This window comes from Ptychodera flava, chromosome 19, assembly GCF_041260155.1.
Source record: "Ptychodera flava strain L36383 chromosome 19, AS_Pfla_20210202, whole genome shotgun sequence".
Lineage (NCBI taxonomy): Eukaryota > Metazoa > Hemichordata > Enteropneusta > Ptychoderidae > Ptychodera > Ptychodera flava.
In genome coordinates this window covers 25,119,863-25,140,838 of record NC_091946.1, presented here as the reverse complement: position 1 = coordinate 25,140,838, position 20,976 = coordinate 25,119,863, and the positions used below count along the sequence as shown (strand labels likewise).

Below are 20,976 nucleotides of genomic sequence, written 5' to 3'. Positions count from 1 at the left end.
GAGGTACAACCTGTATTAAAAGACCATCATATTTAATACAATTATTGACAAAAAGACTGTAGGCATCAACAGTTTCACTGCAGTTAATTGGCAATGTCCCTATTCAACATCATGTCTGACGTTGAACAAGTGGCAGCGTAGGGAAATTGTCGTTAGGGGTATTTTTACTTATTGATATAGTTTTTTTTAAGGAACAAAATGAAATTTTGAAAATCAGTTCGCATCTGCCTCAGCCCCACACGCCTTTCCCTGTCCGGAAATATCCATTTTTATGAAGTTCTGCAAGGAACAACTTTGATGTCATGATTTCAGAGTTATCTCACTAATTACAAAGTTCATTAAATATGCAAATGAACCCTCAATTAACTTCACACTACTCCATGCTTCTCAACACACTCAGATATCTGCCGGATCAGTTATCTGTCGGATCAGTATCTGCAGCAGATTTCATCAAATTTGGTACGGTTATTCGGAGTTATATGGCTAATTACAAAACTTCATTGAATATGCAAATTAGCTATTATTAACTTGACACTGCCCAACGCTTCTCAGTACAATTAAATATCTACAAGATCAATATTTGTAGCAGGTATCATAAAATTATGCATAGGAATTAGGGAGTTGTATCACTAATTACAAAAGTTCATTAAATATGGAAATGAGCAGACAATTGACATCACCCTCAGAGTATCATCACGATGTTCTGTGATTGTCATCTGTGAAAAGTTTCATGAAGTATTTCTTGATATATGTCGACACTGTTCTTACTGTCTCCTTAGGAAACCATGTGAAAACAATAAATAATATTTCATAACTTAATTAATGTGCAAATCACGTAACTAAAATCTAATCAGTTCTTGCCATTAGCATATGGTACCCGTCTACCAAATCTGACTTGAATCCGTTCAGGTGTTTTTGATTTATCTTGTAAACAAACAGACAGACAGACAGACATGCAGACACAGACACACACTCACATACACACATGAACAGACAGACAGACATCGCTATGACATTAGCTCACCTGTGTGAACACGTGAGCTAAAAACCACAATACGCGCTGGTATGGCAGATAGGGACAGTCTGACGCATCAGATGGGTCAGCTATTAGATAGAATTATTTAAAGAGGCTTAGAGCAGGCAGAAACGGACACTCCACTCTCGGACCAGTGGGTGAAAGGTCAAGCATATGCATTCAGGCACGGGCAATCTGGCTGTACGCACGTATGTGATCTGTAACCGCCTGGGGAAAATTGGTGCCAATCGGATAAGGTAAGATTGTATAACTTTCATTGAATTGTATAGGACTGTACGACTTACTTCTTGGGTTCTTATCTGGATGATAACGTTTTATTATTTGACATGTCGAAACCCTGTAACGTAGTATGTACTACTAGATCATTTGGTGAAAGTTATTGAGGCGTAATCAACCAGATTTTCAGTTTCAGGATATCAGGAAAATGACACCCCGCTTCTTTCTTCTAAATTTTCAGTGTCTTTCATTGTAAAAACGTATGTTGTTCAAAATATTAATACTGCAGTGATCTGAAAATCATATCATTTTAGCAACTTATCTTGTGTGATGGAAGTTAAACCATAATTTGGTCGCTGTTTTTTTTTGCACTTCTGACCGTCGTCTAGTGGAGAGCGTTCGTATCAAACGCGACGATTCCCGTTTGCCGTATGCGTGTGTCTGAATGTGACGTAATGCCATGCGCCAAGGCCAATACTAGCTTATGGTAGAAAATGCCTCAGAGACGATTTTTGGGGATTCTTATTTTTTACGATAAAATCATATATGGAGCTTGGAAAGTCGTCATTTGGCTTGATAACATTCCTTTATTTCCTATAATCGTAAATAATTGTCACGGTGTTTGATGTCCATATCGTTCACCCTTTAATTTGTGACTGCATAAAGCATGGTCAACCTAAACGAGTTAATATACAGAACAGTCTATCAAAATCCCCGCCAGCAGCCACGCAGTTGAATGATAAAGACAATATAATCGAGAAATAAACTGATGGCCAAATTCTACACCCTGATTCTTATTTTCACAAAAGCTGTTGATTCTCAAGCATGGCATTTAGATACTTATTGACAGCTGTGGCTCATGCCATTGGCTGTGCATTGTTTTAACTGATCTGTTCGAGGTAATTACTGACACAAACTCTTAATTAGTGAAGTAGTGGCTGAAAACGACAAGACAAATTAATAATTACACAAAAGAAATAAAGGACAAAATGTAATCAAATATCAATTATCTGAATATCATGAATAGCAATCGTCTGTTGGCGATGGCCACCCAGCTATCTGATTGGTCGAGAGGTGGAAATAATCGTGCTATATTCGCGACAGAGCAAAGTTGGAACACGCGCTACCTCTCAGCTAGAAACAAATCGCATTTTGATGTCTCAACCTATCATTTCAACATACTGTTATTATATAATAGCAATCAACCACCTTTGTAACGGCCGCTTATTGCCAATATGTTCACAGTGATGTTGGTCCGAAAAGATTGTGATTAGCAGCGTGTTCAAAATAAAAGCCGTACACGGTGTAATTAGAAGTGTGTTGATTGTTTTTTCCTTTAAAAATGCATTCTCATTTGGTTATCCTCCAAATTACTAAAAACCCATTTCTTGACATAAAACTAAGGACCAAGGGTAATCAAAATGCGCATATGAAACGAAACCCCAGTGTTTCATCTTACGTAAGTATGGAAGTGTGAACATTCGACGACGAAGTTATGATGTCAACTTCACTGTGCAGAAGACAAATGGCTGAAATAGGGGTTTGATTTAAGGAGTCTAGACTGGTGATGATAAATGGAGGTTCTTGAACATCAAACACTTTTCATAGAATCCCAACGAAAGAGTGTCTCACACGTATGGCAATCATTTTCCATGGTGTAACCGCGAAACATGGTGCGCAGTGCTGTAAGTTAGTGCACTTGTATTGCGCATGTCCTAATCATGTACATTGGCACAGCCGTAGTCATGTGATATTAATTCGCTAGAAAGGTGCTTACTGTCACACAGACGGTAGCATCCCCAGCAGCATTAGATAGGACCTAATATCATAACTTGTGCCCCGAACAAATGGGATGGCATAGATTAAAAAAAAATATGACATTGTCTCAAGAAAGAACGGCAATAAATTGTACTTTAAATTCGATGGTCAGCTTTTGAACTTACGAAACTGGATTGTACATTACTTCAATCTGGGATGTGTAAGATATGGTTCAAGTCTGTGATTTGTGAGTGTTTGAGTGGGTTGAACGCGATGATTTGTGTTCTGTTTTCATAGGAAACGTGTTAGTTGTGTGAACGCCGCGATGAGTGGGTGGGGAACTTCACCAACAGAAACTACATCGCCACTGCGCAGACTCAAAGGTAACGCGTTCGATAGCCAGGAAGACCTGACCTGGGCTGTCAAATAGATTTGTATGAAATAGAAGAGACACAAGAGAAACTGTTGCAAATGATTTTGCTTTTTCGAAATTCACCGACTTGCACCACTGAAGTCTAGAGATTTATTTAGCATAAATAAAAAGGTTTGTATCACCGAGTGGTCGCATGAAACTGTTCAATTGAACTTTCTTCAATTCCCAAGTAATTTCTCATTTCTGCACTATAATAACAAGATATTTCACCAGGAATGAAGAAAAAGTAAATTAGTATCTCAAGGCACTTTGCATCATTGACACCGCAAAAACGCAACTCACTGATGCGGTCACGTGGCATCAAAACCGCAAAAAAATACAATATGTTTCAACAAATAGTTTGTTTCAACAAATAATATGTTTCAAGAAATAATATGTTTCAACAAAGTTACGTTCACGCATGCGTAGTCAGACTGCGCTCTCTATCTGCGATGATCTCATAAAATCGTTTCTTTCTCGTTTGATTTTCACAGACAAAAACTCAGGAGATACCGAGCGAGGCACACCGGAATTATGACCATCCCGACGGGGAATCCGGGTTCCGACGTTTACTGGGAAACAAAGTGTTCTTTCAGTGTGCTACCATATCGTACATGTATCGGTATGTGGAGTAAACGACGTGCAGTACCGTACATTCTTGGAGCGGTGAGCATGGTTCTAATTTATTCACTCTACTACAGTGTCATCTCGACCAATCAGGCGGATATCATCCGAGAATATGGCGTCACCGCTCCGAAACATCTTCAAAACACACGCATGCGCTTTGATGTAAAAGAAGACACTGTCACTAAGTCGTCCACACACTTACTTTTCGATGAGGAACTTGAAGACGACACTGTCACTGAGTCGTCCGCTCACTTAGGCTTCGGCGAGCTATTTGAAGAAAACACCGTCGCTGAGTCGTCCACTCGCTTAGGCTTCGGTGAGGATCTTGAAGAAGACACTATCACTGAGTCGTCCGCTCACTTAGGCTTCGATGAGGTACAACACACTGAGGCTGAGTCGTCCAACTCAGTTCGTGCCAATGTTGACAGGGCGCTGAGGGAGAGAATAGCCGATGTCAGGGCAAGAATAAAGGATGTTGAGAGTTTGCTGAAGGAAAAGAAGGAAGAAATTCATATAGATGAGGAAATGGTGAAATTGGCCTTAAAGCACAGAACGTCAGTCGAGAGATTAATTCAAAAATTCAAAGAAGTGCTCTTGATGAACAGAACATTCGCTATTGGTGTCGTAGGAGGCTCCGTTTCTGTTGGTGCAGGGGTGGGTGGCTCCCAAGGAATTTACGCAACATCCCTTGGAAACTACATGGAAAAGATGTTGGGCTCGAACGTCACGGTGCAAAACGGTGCAATTGGCGCGACGAACAGTTATTACTACGGCTATTGCTTCGAAACGCACTGTAACGTGCGCGAAATGGATCTACTTCTGTGGGAGTTTGCGCATAACGACTTCGGTTATCCAGACGGTATCTTCGGCCACGAGAGGTTAACAAGGATGATTCTGGCGGACTTGCCGAACGAACCACAGTTGATTTACACCAACTTTCTGCACGGCAGGCAGATTAGCAAGAGATCCTGCGTTAACAACGAGAGAAACGCCAGCGTACCACTCAGCGAGTATTACGACGTTCCGTCAATCAGCATGCCGGATGCTATATGCAAACAAGTCAAAGAACAGAGAGCTGACTATCTTCTCAGTGAAAATGATAAGGATCATCCGGGACCAAAAGGGCACGACATGGTCGGGGTATTCCTGGCGGAATTCGTCAAAGAGGTTCTGCTGGAAACAATTGAAATTTTAGAAAAAGAGCTATCTGCGAGCCGCGGCTCTGTTAAACAAGCCATTTTGGAAGGTGTACGACCTGATTACAAACATTGGGATGACAAAAAACTACACCAGAAAGATCTCCCACCAGTTTTCTTCGAAACGACCGCCATAACCCATCCACTGTGCTGGTCCGCCATGGAAACAGAGTACCAAAAGCCAGAAATGACGCTCACGCCCCAAGACAAGTACGGCTGGAGGTTGTACATCCTCAAAAAATTGGATGGCCGCACAGATTTCAAACAGGTTTGGAAAACACAGCAGCCGGAGGCCTTCATCGAGTTTGAAATCACCATCCCCGCCTATCGAGACCTGAACAGTACTCTTGCCATCACGACGGTCATGTGCGAGCAAAACAAATGCGGAAACGCAACAGTGTTTATTGATAACGAGTACGTGACAACGCTCAGCTGTCTGAACCGTTATTTGATTACCGTCGTCCATGACGTAGGTTTTAACTTACTCCCCGGCAGACATCTTCTTAAAGTTGTCAGCCTTGATATGCAGGGTTTCAACATTGTGTCAGTGAGTACAGCCTACGAAATCCCGGATGCGGAGCTCAAAGAGTCAGTTTCTTCGTGAAAACACCGACGGAGGAACACTTTTCGCAAATTGGAAATACATGGTCTCCTGTTTAACGTTAACGAAAGTGCACCTTACACGACAAGTGGTTTGAGATCTATTGAGCAGCTTGCAAGGAAATTTGTCAGCGTCTTTCCCATTCAGTCACAAGTATAGTACCAACCCGCGGGAGTTAAAATTGCTGTCGGTGTCATCACCGCAGTTTCAATTAGACAATAATTGTCTTTTGCTTCAATCTCCTGTTATTGTTTGTCCAGGTAAACTCACATTACATGCAAATAAACCTCTTCAGCTTGATTCTAAGTCGAATCAACTTCGATTGTGAACCTTGAGCTGACAAGCCGAGGCTTGCAAGCATGATTCCAGGACGCTTCACAAGAAGTACGCTCCATCAAGTCATATCTTAAAGTTGCTGAATAAGAAGCATAATTGTTATAAATCCTGGTCGAAAGTAGCCAATCATGGATCGTTTTACTAAAGCGCACGTCTTCAACGGAGTACTTGTTTCGAGAACATACATGTATCATGGCGATTGATTCGACAGTCGTGAAGTGCCTGCGTGTTTGCAGCAATAGCGTTCACCAAATTACAGAAGTAAACATGTCACTGTGTAATATGAAATAACCATTTTTTATTGGTTTACGGAAAAAACACAAGAATTTAAATAACGTCAATAGGTCTTCACGCTACGTGTGTTACTTAAAAATATGACAATTGACTTTGTTAAGCCTTAAAGATCTAAGGCTACGGAGTGTACTCAAATAAAACATGAGAGATGAAACTCGAAAATTCGCAATTTGGATGTCAAATATACCTAAGGTACTATGCGCCTCGAAAGTGAAAGACTTAAATTTTTGCTAAAACTTTCTTGCATGAAACTTTCATTCAGTCTCCTATCAAATCAACAATTAAAATCGGGTGTCAACGTGCGAAGTATAGGGACCCAGCGAAACAAATCAATCAACATTTTGCGATACTTGAAATTCAAAATGGCCGCCATTCCTGTGTTAACTCTGTGGGTGAAAAATTAAATCTCGGATTTTCGGAAAACAAAGCAAATGAAGGTCGAAAGTTTTTCTTTCTCCGGGAGCTTTAAAATGAGCTCCCAAAAGTTGTAGGTCAAAAATGAGTTATTCAAATTTGAGAGTCCGACTATCCGTTCCCGAGGCGCGTTCTACCTTAAGGTAGAACGCACTTCGGGGACAGACGTTCAGACTCTCAAACTTTTACAATTCTCTTCTGATATACCACATGTAGGGGTTCATTTTAAAGCTCTTGGTGAAAGAAAACTTTTCACCGGCTTACTTTTTCCTAATTCGAAAATTTTTATTTTTCTATATAGAGTTAACACAGGGATGGCGGCCATTTTGAATTTCTAATATCGGTAAATCTTGGGTAATTTGTTTTTCTAGTACCAAAATTTGCACGGTGACCCCCTATTTTTATTCTTGATTTTGAAAGAGAATGATTAAAAGATTCCTTGAGGAAAGTTAGAGCAAAAGTTTAAGTCTTTCACTTTGGAGGTGCATACTACCTTAATAATTTCAACATAAGTACTCAACCAGTGACCCTAGAGCTCATACTGATGGTGACGTAATCTTAATCGACATGGAGGTTGCACAGCTGACACGATTGGAGGATTATGGCATAACGATTAAAAAACTGATGTACGCAATCAACACATTTAAGCTTTCCTTGCTCTTTATCAACGTATAGAGTATATTCTATTTCGTACAGAGTATTCCGACGAAAATTGATGATGATCGGTTGATAATCCCCATGAAACTGTAAACAAACTAATCTAATACTTTACATACAATTATCTGCAAACAGTTCCAATCGTCTTAATTTGAATATGTATCATACAACTGTTTCGTTCCCTCCGGTTGCATCACGGATGTACAGCTTTCGCTTGTACCCGCCAATTTGCATAAACATTTAATTTCCGAAGTAGGTTTGATGTTTAATGAAGCACCACTTCATTAAACATCAAACCTAACAAAATTAGCCGTACACTGATGACTTTTGGACTTGAAGTACTTGTAGAGCTGTCAACATAATTTGTGAATATATATTACTGCATTTTTCGTTATTTCATTGCCTAGGTTTCTCCGTTTTGACCAATGGGAAATGAATTAATATGGAACACGGCTTCAACTGCTACAAAAATATGTTCTGTAACCCGACCTCACGTATTTAAATCTCCAACCCTGGACTTTTCTTTATCATTTTAAAATCACGTCCAATTTTGCTAAACTTTGCATTTTTTTACGGGTCGCATTCAATAAAAAAGAGTGACAGACTTCACTTCCCTATTTCCTAAGTGAATGCCAACGGGGGATATCTGTTTTGGTCTCATAATATGAGGCAGATCAAGGTACAATTTTGTTTACTACCAATTATACAAAGGTGAAGTCGAGAGCCACTACGTAACTTTGCAGGCTGAATTAGTTGCTGTCAAGCCAAAGTCATGGGAGAGCAACTGATGAAATTGATCTAAGTGTTATCAAACTTTCGCAATTGGTTTGTGGTTTTTCAAAATTTACGACAGGATTAGTACTAGTAGTTACTAAACTTGCAGCAAACACGGTGAGCGACTATAACGTATATTCGCCGGAAAGAGTGGCACTCACTTAAAATAAGTAGCAGGAAATGTAAAACGTTCTACTGACTTATCTGATAAGGAAAGAAGGCAGAAAAAGGTCGCAAGTCAACTGTGAGGGCGTCAATATACACGATTTCGACTCCAGAGCCTTTCCTTTATTCAGGGCCAACCTAAATCAGGCCGCCCATGCAGGGCAGACAAAGGCAGACATAGCATATTCGTTTAAAACCAGGGATGACTAGGAGTTGACCTAAACTTGATAATAAAAACCCAATTATTATCGTAATTGTGATTATAGAAATAACGGACGACGCGCTGACCATTAGCGTTTATTTATGGGCAAGGGCGAGAGGAAAGCCAAAAATTAACGGCCGAGGCTTGCCGAGCCCGTTAATTTGGCTCTGCTCACGCTCTTGCCCATAAATAAACGTTAATGGTCAGCGCGGAGTCTGTCATTTCAATTATATTATCAATGAACCCCTAAAAACCGTCAAAATTTACGAAAATTTCCCGTGCGAACGACAACGGCGCCCCAGAACCTGTCAGTGAGTAGTGCGCGCTGCAAAAATTTTGAAAATCCGGAGATGTTTTTGAAAAATGCGTCTAAACTTGGCCCACAAATGCTCCATTTTATTTTGTGGTTGATTATGATCTTTGTACAAATCAAAATTTCCGTTTTAGCCGTAACTTTGTTTACGATATTATTCATATTCACGGGCATGAAAACAAACCATTACTGTGTATTTGTGGGCAGTCACGTAGTTCAGCTCGACCAATACGCATTGGACAGGGCATGGTAATATTGTCATTAATAGCGGGTGTTGTGATCTAATTACTTGAAGGATAATCGCTACCGATTTTGCCACAGAATTTGGCAAAATGAGAGAAACTGGACAATATTGACTATAGTTATACAAATGGGCCAACTGTGATTTGCCTTGGACGATTACAGCGCCCTCTTTGTTACAAGGCAACCATCTAGCGTGCTCGTAAAAGCCGGTAAAGTATTTAGCATAAGGTCATTAAAAGAGACGAAAAGCTAATACTGCTGTGATTCCAAACACTGTAGAATTCAGAATCCACTAGAAACAATATCACAGAGATAGCGACTGAAATAAATCAAAGACTAAAGAGAAACTGCCGAACAGTACCATTTGATAGCACCATTTTTATATTAACAAGGATATATTTGAATGAGTTTGTGTCTTAGAACTTCCTGCAATCGTAATATAAAGAAACACGCTTTAAGACTACTTCAAAATATTTATGGAAAAGGTTCCACTCTGAAAATGCAAGAGTGATTATCCTCACAATCGGCAGCTTACCTACTGAGATGTTAAGTCAAGGTGAATTTGCTGATCTTGACATTGAGAATCAGTAGACTTGTCACCGACAAGCAATAATATTTTTGAAGCGACCTTAATACTTGTTGAAAGAAACAACCCCACCTAGATTTTTTATCCGTTAAGTATTCACAGACTCATTGTAGAATTTGTTCAACTATTGCAACGATTTTTCTTTCTATTTTGTGCAAAGTGGTCTACGGCCAGGTAATCTGCAATGCATCAATCATTTCATACATGAAGGCTCCATCATAACATTAGATGCATGTTACATAAAATATTTGTCAGTCTGTAAAACGCAATTCTTGTTCCACTCATATGAGAATGTCAAAATACCCAGTCCTAAACTTGCCAATTCAGTCTGTATGCGTGTGATTCAAAATATCATCGTTGACATTTGAATTTAAGTCTATGCAGGCTAGAATTCCTGCTTTCAATAAATAATTGCATATAGAACTCAGTGTCTTGTGCTTGCATGGTTAATTTTTTTTTTGAACCTTGTGTTTTCTTGAACATAAATAATGAAAATATCATCAAGTGTTGTAGCTATCTCTTTAAGGTCATGATTGGTTGTCGTTTTTGTATCATTTTGTGTATTGTGTCACAACTCTTACGATTATAGAAAAAACATGACGATATTTTTCCTTAGCCGAGTGTAAAAATCCACCTTCATTCATACAGGTGTTTAAAGTGAGTGAAAACGTTAAATCCGCACGGTCAGCTTATCTTCTCCCTAATGCAAATCAATAAAACATGATCAAATATTTAGATTCGGATATGATGAAACCAAATATCCTCAGATTGTTTTTGGCGACAGAAGTTGAAGGGATGTCTGAATCAGTAGTTTTATTTCACCTATGATTTGTTCATCAATGTAAAGGTATCAGAATTAAAACCCAAAAATATCGTGTTCGTAGAATTTAAGTTAGAATGCGCCACGGGGACAATGATTTTTACTCTCAAACTTTTACAATTTTCTTTTGGCTTAACACTTGTAGGGGCTAATTTGAAGCGCATCTAGTAAATATATTTTACTTGCTTCATTTTTTGAAAATCGGTAATTTTCTTTCGACCGATAGAGTTGGGTTGGCGCACGTATTGAATTTAACTTGTCCGTAAATATTGGACAATATATTTCTCTAGTGCCAACATTTGCACTGTAACCCCCAATTGTTATTCTTGATTTTGAACTTTAATGGTTAAAATGGTTAATGGTTAAAATTTTGCTTTAGAAACGTTCCATGTGCAAAAGAGTAAGTCTTTAATTTGCACGGACTACCTGAAAGCAACACACATTGCGAAATAACAAACAAACTAATGACTAGATTAGGGGGCAAAATAGACTCGTAAAAAATGCTGGTTTTTTAATTTTTGCTAAAACTGGCAAATAAAAACAGTAACTTTTAACAACATACTCGCCCAAAAACCTAATGACGTTGTGTTTTAATCTGCCTTTTAATTTGCATAATAATTTGTTGCATTTAATACCCTTGTTTATGAACTACATGTAGAAGCATTGCTACATAAATTCTGTAAAAATTATTGTAAGACTATTACGTCAAAATAAACCAAAATAATCCAAATGATATACAAGGTAATAAAATTGCCAGGTCGCATAAAGACACATATTTACATTTTCAGGAAGCCTTGACAATGTTGAACCATGTAATTGATTGATGGTTGTACCAGGTGTCCCGATAAGCGTGTTCAGCTTGCATGCTACACCTTTGAAGAATGACCCAAACGTGTCAAAATCAGTAATCCAGTGATGCTACTGAATCACTCTATTTGTCAAAGTTAGGAAGCGAATAAAACAACACAGCTTTCTCAGCTAAGAACACCTAAAAGTATCGTATGGAAAATAGGAAAATGAATCATTTTAAATCGTTTGTTTTAATTATTTAAATGTTCGTTTTTGTAATACCTGCTAAAATATTGAAAACCAACCGAAATAAAAATGAAATACAACTAGCCCATCATGCAGACCAGTTCGCAAGTCAATAAATAAAGAAAATCGGGATTTTTCCTACATGTTGTATTTTTTTCACCAAAACGAGGCTGTGGCCTCCACGATCCCTTAATCATCGCTAACAGAGTTTTGGTCTGTGCGGCAACCACGAACCACTATGGCACCCGTGTAAACCTGCCGCCTCGCTAAATTTCATTGCCCCTTGATTTCCACCACAAAATCAACTCAAACTCCTTTTTTTACATGTCATTGGCTTTCAGGTCAAGTGCTCGGAATGGGCGGATGGATATCGTTTGTACATTTTACACTTTGTTTTTATGAATGATTGCCAGGATTAGCCCAAGCTGTTGGCCTCGTTTTGAAAAAAAATCTATATTTGATAAAATCCATATCTAGGCCTACTGCAATAGGTGAGCTCACACGACTGTCGACGTGGCTGTCGTTTTCAGCTAAGTCTTTTTAACTGCCGTCACATCTTTGCTGTGATTTATGACCAACGAAAGCTGGCCGTTTCTATTCAAGTGGTGGTTCTGTCTTATTTGAAACGACCGATTGCCATGTTGTCACATCATCACATACAAAAACAATATTAATGAGACTAACGTGCACGACCCCTACAAAATCCTACAAAACGCCGCCGGGGAGGGGAGTTTACACACGGGGTGAATAGTGCCCAACTGGTGTTGAAAGGGGTCCCTGTTGGTCTTCAAACAGATTGTCTTGATAACGTCACAAACTATTAACATCTGCCGCTTCATCACGCGATTAGCGATGGCTACATCCAGCTGGCAAAGCAAGCAAGTCAACTCATGTGCGTCATGACGTTTCATCCACACTCGTCAGCTTGGCAATACCACGCGTTGTTTATCGAGACCAGAAATATAAAGTCAATAAAAAGCTTTGCATCACAAAACGCCATTTAGGAAGTTTCCGGGAACAATCATAGGTCATCCCACCCCAACCCTAAACATTCAACCATCTACAGCTTTATAGCTGACAGCTCTAAGTTCATTAATGATTATGAAGTATTAAAAATGAAGCAGTGATATCATATCATTGACGTTTATTTCTGTAGTATAATAAATTTGCCACATATGCTGCATTTATGGACCAGTAATCCGAATCACACGTGTCGTGCCCATTCTCATTTATAGCATTATCCTATATTCATTTTTTTGGAAAGAAGGTCATATATCTATGACCTTGCATGATGCATTGACAGCAACCGAAGAGGTGCATTTGCAATTGAATTGTGCGACCAAGGAGCGGAAAAAACGAGATAACGAAGACAAATCCAAAATAAGATGCTAAAATAACACCAAAAGACCATACGTATACATGCCACGTAGTAAAGAGCTATTGACGTACGTGCTCATCAGAGCAAGCATAATACTTTATACATTGATCAGTCGAGTATTGAAAAAGGGCTGTAATCTGCTAGTGGCACGGGATTGCTACCCCTTTCCTGTACAGATATTTTGAAGACTTTATGATTTTGATCGGGTCAGTGATCAGTCACATCGCGCTGTCACTAGCTCGGCATCTCCTATCTTCAAATCATTACATAGCGCTCTTGAAATATCTTGGACCAGTTTCTCTGTTTGAGACAGCATTGTCGCGAAACAGTGCGTCACCAATAGATCACTATACCTAAACACGGTGGTGTTTTATAGTAAAGTAATGGATATAAATGTTTTTCCAACTCTCTGAAACCATCTGACGTCACTGATTTGTCTCGTCATTTTGGTTTGTGACAAGTTTAATCATCGGGTCACATCACAGGATTCTGAGTCGCGAAAGGAGAAATGTTAAGTATGATGACTTTCCAAGAACAAAGATTTTCAAAGATTGGTGAGTCATAACTTATCGCTATTAAATTTTTATATTTTGACTAAAAGTCGCTGAAGAACTCTGGTCACGAATATTTACAAGATTACAGTAATATTTTGTCGAGATCAGACTAGAATGCGTGTGCTAAGTTTGGTACGGTTTTGGTAACTTCATTCTTTAAAAACACTTGATATGCATAAGAAACCCACTTCTGTAGTGTTCAAAGCAATCCAAATATCGGTATACAGAAACGATTATCTAAATTTTGTGATAGAAATCAACAAAAATCATGTTCAGCAATTGTCGGCACATTGCTTTATTATTGTTGTTTATTTATTTATTTATTTATTCATTCTGACATCCAACAGGCATAGCCCAATAACTGGATGCAAACAGAGAAAAATTAAAACATGAAAAAGACAAATTACAACATGCAGAAACTAATTAAAAAAAGGCACTAAACAAGTGCTAAACAATGTTTAGCAACATCCTAGGTCGAAATCACATACAAGAGCTTATCGCCTCATGAAAAAAACCCATTGTACAATGTACTGTGAAAATCCTAATTAAGTATATTCGGCTTGTTTTCGAACTGAAGAGCAGAATCATGCTTGCACTCCATGCCTGCGCCAAGGAATCATTGACTGTTTGAGTAAATGCGACATAGGCTACTGAGCATGCGCGGTCATCATGCTAATCAGTAAATATATCCTATTTATTTACAGTCACTAGAAACGGTCCATAACTTTTTATTTTCCGAACAACAATAGCTATTAGGTCTAGGAAATCGCAACCTCTTTTATGGTGATGCTATTGATTGAAAATGATCGAACATGATTGGAACTGTACTATTGCTGGACGAGCTCGTATTTCATTTATTGGAATGTTAGTCAAGCACAATTTCCTAAAAAAAATCATTCCAAACTATTGGAAGGTAAGACAAGGAATGAAATAAAAAATGACTTCCTACATTTTGAGTCTTTTCTTTTTTCTTACACTTAAAAGCTTGTCAATCTTTACTTCATTCAAGACATTGCACTTATCCAGCGCATTTCCTTTTCTAATGATCTATGTGACTTGTACGGAGAGGCCATCTGGAGTTAGTATTAAGAGTTAATGTATGCTTTCCGTTATTGCTGGCATAGAAGGCTATGTGTTGACCACTTGCTTTGCAATGCTGTGCCGTACACGTCAACAATTTGATTACTGGACAATTAATACTGGAAACGTGGCAATTTATATACATGACAATTTATAGTCGTTGAATGGGACGAGTTGGGGCAATTACCCTAGGACAACGACAAAAAAAACTATTATCGTTTAATATTCTAGACATAAAACATTTCACTAATTGAGGTACACTGTAATTTTCAATGTTTTGAGATGCATCGTATTTACTTTTTCACCACACGACGTCACACCGCACTGCCTCATATATCAAAGTCTGTACTGAACGTACTGCATATCTTGACCATAGAGCTCATTATTTTGTTCAGTTTCAACAATTGCGACAGGAAAGTGTATGAGGTCAACCGAAAAAACACCTGTCACATATTGCAAATATTTGAGAACATTTACTGTTCTTACTTATTACACGCTGTAGGTGCTTAAAAACAACCCTATCCAGTATAGTCGAGTAGTGTGGTTAATCGCATCACGCTGCTTGACCGATGGAAGTGTTTGAAATTGTTAACGCGAAGGGCATGGTATACTAGTAAAAGTTAATTTTCGGCGTGTCGCCCTTTATGCCTTTATTTATTGGAAAGTGCCAGGCGGAAGCTAAAACTGTACATTTGAGACATTGAGAGCCCAGCACGTTAATAAATCTTTATGGTCAGCATGAAGCTCTTTATTTCCATTATAATGAAAGCATATTTAAGAATATCCCAATATTTTTCTCGAATAATATCATTTCCTTGTGCTAGGGAACGGCCCATCCTAGGGCATAGGCATCAGTCGATACCCAAACATAAACGAGCCACGACAGAGTGAACGAGAATGATGCAACGTTATGCGCAAATCCTTCCAATCTCGTCATTTGTACATGAAGTAGCCAATGAAATAGCGAGATATTGTCAGGTCAACCACTCATCTAAATATAGTTAAAATTGAACAATAACACGTACGATGGTGTAAGAGGTCTGTTTAGTGCAGTACAGAGGCACCGCCGTAGTTGACAGAGCTTTAGTGTTGTAGTAAGGGAAGGTAAGACACGCTCGTCCCTCCACTGAACGTTATTCGCAGTGAAAAACAATTAAACTCTATAAACGTGACCAAATAAATGGCATCGATCGATGGCTATAGTCCCTCAACAGTTAATGAACGACTTTGGTTCCTGAAAAGACGGAAATTAATACCATGATACCAAATTTTGTTCCTCTCTGCGATGTGAGGAGTTACATGTCGCTGTTCTGAAAGTTTGTTGAAGAAAAAAACCCGAAATTTTGACTCTTGCACTACAGTTCATACCTTTCCGAACTCCTTGCCTGGAATTTCAAATGCCACCCCAACAGCGGCAACATTAAAACCAACATCGTCGACACTTACGATTTTCAAGGTATGCCTGCCCGGTGGCACATCAAAGGCAACATCATGGACTTTTGTGATCAAATATTTATGCACACAATCGATTAATGTTATATACTCGTCATCTAGAAACACTTTAGCGCATCCACATTCATGTTTCTGACTCGTAATCGTAGTGATTGCAATCGTGCAGTTGAGGTCTCTGTACTTTGGAATGCTGAAGGCAAACTCCAAGACAGCGTCGGGTTGCAGGGTGCGCCAAACTGCTTTCAAATCTGTGCGGTCATCTCGTTTCTTGATGTTGAATTTTGTCCAGCCTAGCTTCTCCTGAGGCATAAATGCCATCTCCGATGGTCGGTACTCCGATCCAAGTAGGGTCCAGCATAACGGACGCGTTATAGCAGTCGTGTTGAAGAAGACTGGAGGGAGACATTTCTGGTGTAGTTCTTCATCGTTCCACATTTTGAAATCCGGTTTTGCACCTTCTAGAATAAACTGTCTGATGGAATCGTTTTTGGATAGCTGTGCTTCTAATATGTCCATAGTTTCGATAAGGACCTCTTTTAGAAAATCTGCAAGGAACACCCCGACCATATCGTGGGCATTTGGACCCGGATGGTTTTCATCTTTGCTACTGAGGAGGTAGTCAGCTTTGTGTTCTTGGACTTGTGTACAGACAGCGTCGGACATGCTTATTGACGGGACGTCGTAATATTTGCTGAGTGGTACGCTGCCATTTTTCTCGCTGTTCTCACAAGATTCCCTATTAATCTGTGTGCCGTGAAGAAAATTAGTGTAAATCAACTGTGGTTCGTTCGGCAAGTCCGCCAGAATCATCCTTGTTAACCTTTCTTGGCCGAAGATACCATCTGGATAACCAAAGTCGTTGTGCGCAAATTCCCAAAGAAGTAGATCCATCTTGCGCACATTGCAATGCGTTTCAAAACAGTAGCCATAGTAATAGCTGTTCGTCGCACCAACGGCGCCGTTTTCCACCGTGACTCTAGAACCGAGCATCTTTGTCAAGAAGTGTCCGAGAGTTGTTGCATAGATTCCTGGAGTACCATCAACTCCTGCACCAACAGAAATGGAGCCTCCCACAACACTTATAGCGAAAGTTCTGTTCATCAAGAGCACTTCTTTGAACTTTTGGATTAGTCGCTTGACTGAAGTTTTGTGTTGCAATGCTAAGTTCACCATTTCTTCATCTATCCCAATTTCTCTTTTTCGTTCCTCTAGTAATTTGTCGACATCTTTGATTCTGGAGCCAACGTCGATCAATCTCTCCTTCAGTGCCATTCGAACGTGAGATTCACTTGCTTCAAACTGGACCGAGCTAGATGATGCAGGGCTGTCTACTCCATCAAATTGTGCACGACCCTCTTGTGCGGGTATAGGACTATCATCGTCTTGAACGGGGTACTTTTGTTGTGGTATGATAATGTTGTGGTAAACGGCGTAACTTATGATAATGCTGAGGGCTCCCAGTAGGAAGGGTAGCATTCGTCCTCTACTGGACATTGTTGTGCGATGTGGTCTCTCTGACCGATGATTGCCTTTCAAAGAACAGTAAGAGCAGCTTCCCTCTTTCGATACAACGAATTTGTCTGTGGAGTGAAAGAAATGAATTACTTCTCAAACAAATCCACCATGCATTTCAATATTTGACGCTACGCATTTCGTAGAAAATGAGATCAAACAATGAAACCACTTCATGTCATTTATACTCTATTAGCTGCAAAAGAAATTAAAGTTTCACCGGCATACCCAAAGTCACATCAAAGTTAATGATTTCGAAAGATTGTACATTGTTACAGTGTTATTGTACATACATACATACATACATACATACATACATACATACATACATACATACATACATACTACATACATACATACATACATACACACACACAACACATACATACATACATACATACATACATACACACACATACATACATACATACATACATACATACATACATACATACATACATACATATATACATACATATATACATACATACACACACACATACACACACACACACACACACACATACACACACACATATATATATATATATATATATATATATATATATATATATATATATATATATATATATATATATATATCTGCAGTCTTGGCGGTACTATTTTAGTATTTCACACTTTGACGGTATTTCTGTTTTCTATTAAGGGCTAGTTCTCGTAAAATCAAAATTATATTTTATCTCCTAATCCAATCCAAAGTGGAGGCAGTAAGACATTTCGCTATTGTCACAGATAACCTCTGACAATTCCATTTTAATCCTGGAACACCAAAACAATATTGTAAACATTAACCAACGCATTTTGTCCCATTACAACAAGGCAGACATTTTCGTTTTTACACTACACTAAGAAAATGTAGAAGCATAAAGGAAATTTCCAGGGTCTTTCGTATTAAGGTCATTCCTGTAGCATTCTATCCTGTGACCTTCGGGTGTTCTATTACAGGCTCGTATGTAAAAGCACACGCTCGTTGCAGCTGAATTCGAATTAAAGCAAATTACCTTTTGGTTAATTGTCGAACGTTTGACGAACTAATATTGTTTGACGTTCGACGATCTTAGTTTGCCATTTATAGTGTATAAATGTGCCATTAATTGTTTTAAAACTTATCACAGGAATCCCCTTTTGTGATACTAATCGGGGCTTTAAGCATGGTTTAGATTATCAATTTGAAGTGCCACAGTAACTGCAGTGAAATCATCTTCAAAGAGTGTCAGTCGTCATATGGCCACACCCTGGTCATTTTACTTATTATTTACTCGTACAGTTGGATGTGTTGTATACATATCAGTTACAAAGCTACTATACTGTAGATGAATAGATTAAAAATGCTGCCTTCAGTCAAAAAATTCAAAATGTACACGTGGACGGTAAAGCATAAGCAAAGACTTAACTCCCATTAAGCTGAAGCTGTAGTCACAAGTTGCTTACATTTCTAGGACGCTTCCGCTGATCAGATTTTGGGACTGGACAGCTGGTGTGTTAATCACGCCATGTACTGTTGTGCCTATACCATTGTAATCGACGAGTTCCAGACGTATACTTTTAAATCATGCGTTAATATACTTGTTCGAGTAGGATTTATTACCGTGCAAGTAATTTTGAAAGTGCAGGATGGGAAGAATGATAACAAAATACAGTTGGTGATTTTCTTCTATTTTATTCTATTCTAGAATAGAAGAGGAAATTTAGACGGGGCGCATTCTCTGCTAAAACCTAACATCGTGGGTGTTTAGCCGTAAGCACTGTGCGCCTCAATTTTACTTAGTCATGACTGTTTACTAAGGATCTCTGCAGTCATCTGGGGTAAAAACTGATAATTCTATAACAGCAGGTTGTTTCTTCTGCTTCCAGGATTTACAGAACAGCTATAATAATTCCTTCCTTCAGGTAACACAGTTCCTAGCTTTGTTTGATCGTGATGTATTTGAATTAGACTTTTTAAAGCGCTTTTAATGAACATTTATGCATACAAAAACGGATGAAGAAGTTAGAAGCACTGGACACCTGAGAAAATTCACCAAAACACACTTTTAGAATAATCAAAATACATTATATAATCTTACCTTGTTCGAATTCTACTGATGTTTTTCCAGACGGTCAGGAAAATCTCGTACGTGTATTCTATCAGAGTCTCTCACCAACAAAGCATACGCTGCACTTTCGCTTTTTGTCTGTTTCCACTTTTATACGTGTATTTATAAATATCTAGGTTTAATAATCGACCCTGTGGTACATCTGTGACAGCCAAACTCCCACGTTTGCTTTCTTTATATGCGAAACGCCATTTTAGAATTTTAGAAATTTGGCAATGCGACGTGTTAAATTGTGACCAGTTAGCTTAGAATTCTAAATCAAACTGACAAATCTATCTCATGACTTGACCGATTCTATTCACAAAACATAATATGATACAAAATAATCTATTTAATCACTTACAAATGCTATTTCCAAGGGTCAGCACATAATCGCAAGATCGTAAATTGACCACTGAAAAACCTTGTAAAGAAGATGACAAAAAACGCTATACCAATTAAAGGAACAAAGTTGTTCTTTTTTTACCTTTTTGATCTCAAGAAAAGCTTGAATATTTGCATAAAGTCATTCAGTGTACAAAATGATGTAATACCTAACTGCAAAAGGGTTAAAATTACCCCTTTGCTGAATGCAAACCGTTGGTGACGTCTGAACACCCCTGACATATACGCATTGCCGCAGTGAAAGGAAAAGCTTCTACATGAATCCTTATCTACTTGAATGGAACCGCTAATTAAGATTTCATTACAAAGCTTGCATTAATTCCCAACTCTATGTATAACATTGTATGTTGAGCCATGGATAGTGAGAGTTGTCCTTTTGAATTTTTGAACTTTATGTTTTTGTATCAACCGTAAATTGCTTATTTTAATGTTTAAATTTGTCGGCTGCAGGCATAGTTCGTGATGAAGTGCACCGGTCCCGTACATTTGCTAGTATTTCAGCATGTTGCAAGAAGTCAATCTGCACAAACTGCATTTCACGTGAAAAAGTCACTTAAACTAAAGAAGCATCGTCCTTTTAAGATAGGAGGGACCGTTTAGTACATCGACGCATTGAATCAGCAAGTGGGTAATTGTGTGCTTGGATCAAAACTCTGATATTAATCACAGAGTCCAATTCATTCAACGAAATAAAGTTTTAACGAGAAATATTATCTATTTGGCCGTTCTTATTTTGTTCATTACATTAATAATTCATTACTATTCGTACCTGTTAAGGGTGTTTGCGCCTCGAAAGTGATAGACTTTCAATTGC

At 38.7% G+C, this 20,976-nt stretch overlaps 2 protein-coding genes across 2 annotated transcripts; one reads left to right on the top strand and one right to left on the bottom strand.

The window, feature by feature from the left end:
- Positions 1-1,100: 1,100 nt before the first annotated feature.
- Positions 1,101-7,532, top strand: LOC139119053 (uncharacterized). The gene is made up of 2 exons (XM_070682670.1): positions 1,101-1,272; positions 3,917-7,532. The coding sequence occupies exons 1-2, from the start codon at positions 1,190-1,192 to the stop codon at positions 5,847-5,849; spliced, it is 2,016 nt and encodes a 671-aa protein (XP_070538771.1). The 5' UTR covers positions 1,101-1,189; the 3' UTR covers positions 5,850-7,532.
- Positions 7,533-15,417: 7,885 nt separating this feature from the next.
- Positions 15,418-19,856, bottom strand: LOC139119052 (uncharacterized). The gene is made up of 2 exons (XM_070682669.1): positions 19,749-19,856; positions 15,418-17,729 (listed from the first exon to the last, which is right to left on the bottom strand). Exon 2 carries the CDS (start codon positions 17,641-17,643, stop codon positions 16,060-16,062), a length of 1,584 nt encoding a protein of 527 aa, XP_070538770.1. The 5' UTR covers positions 17,644-17,729; positions 19,749-19,856; the 3' UTR covers positions 15,418-16,059.
- Between the last annotated feature and the right edge of the window lie 1,120 nt (positions 19,857-20,976).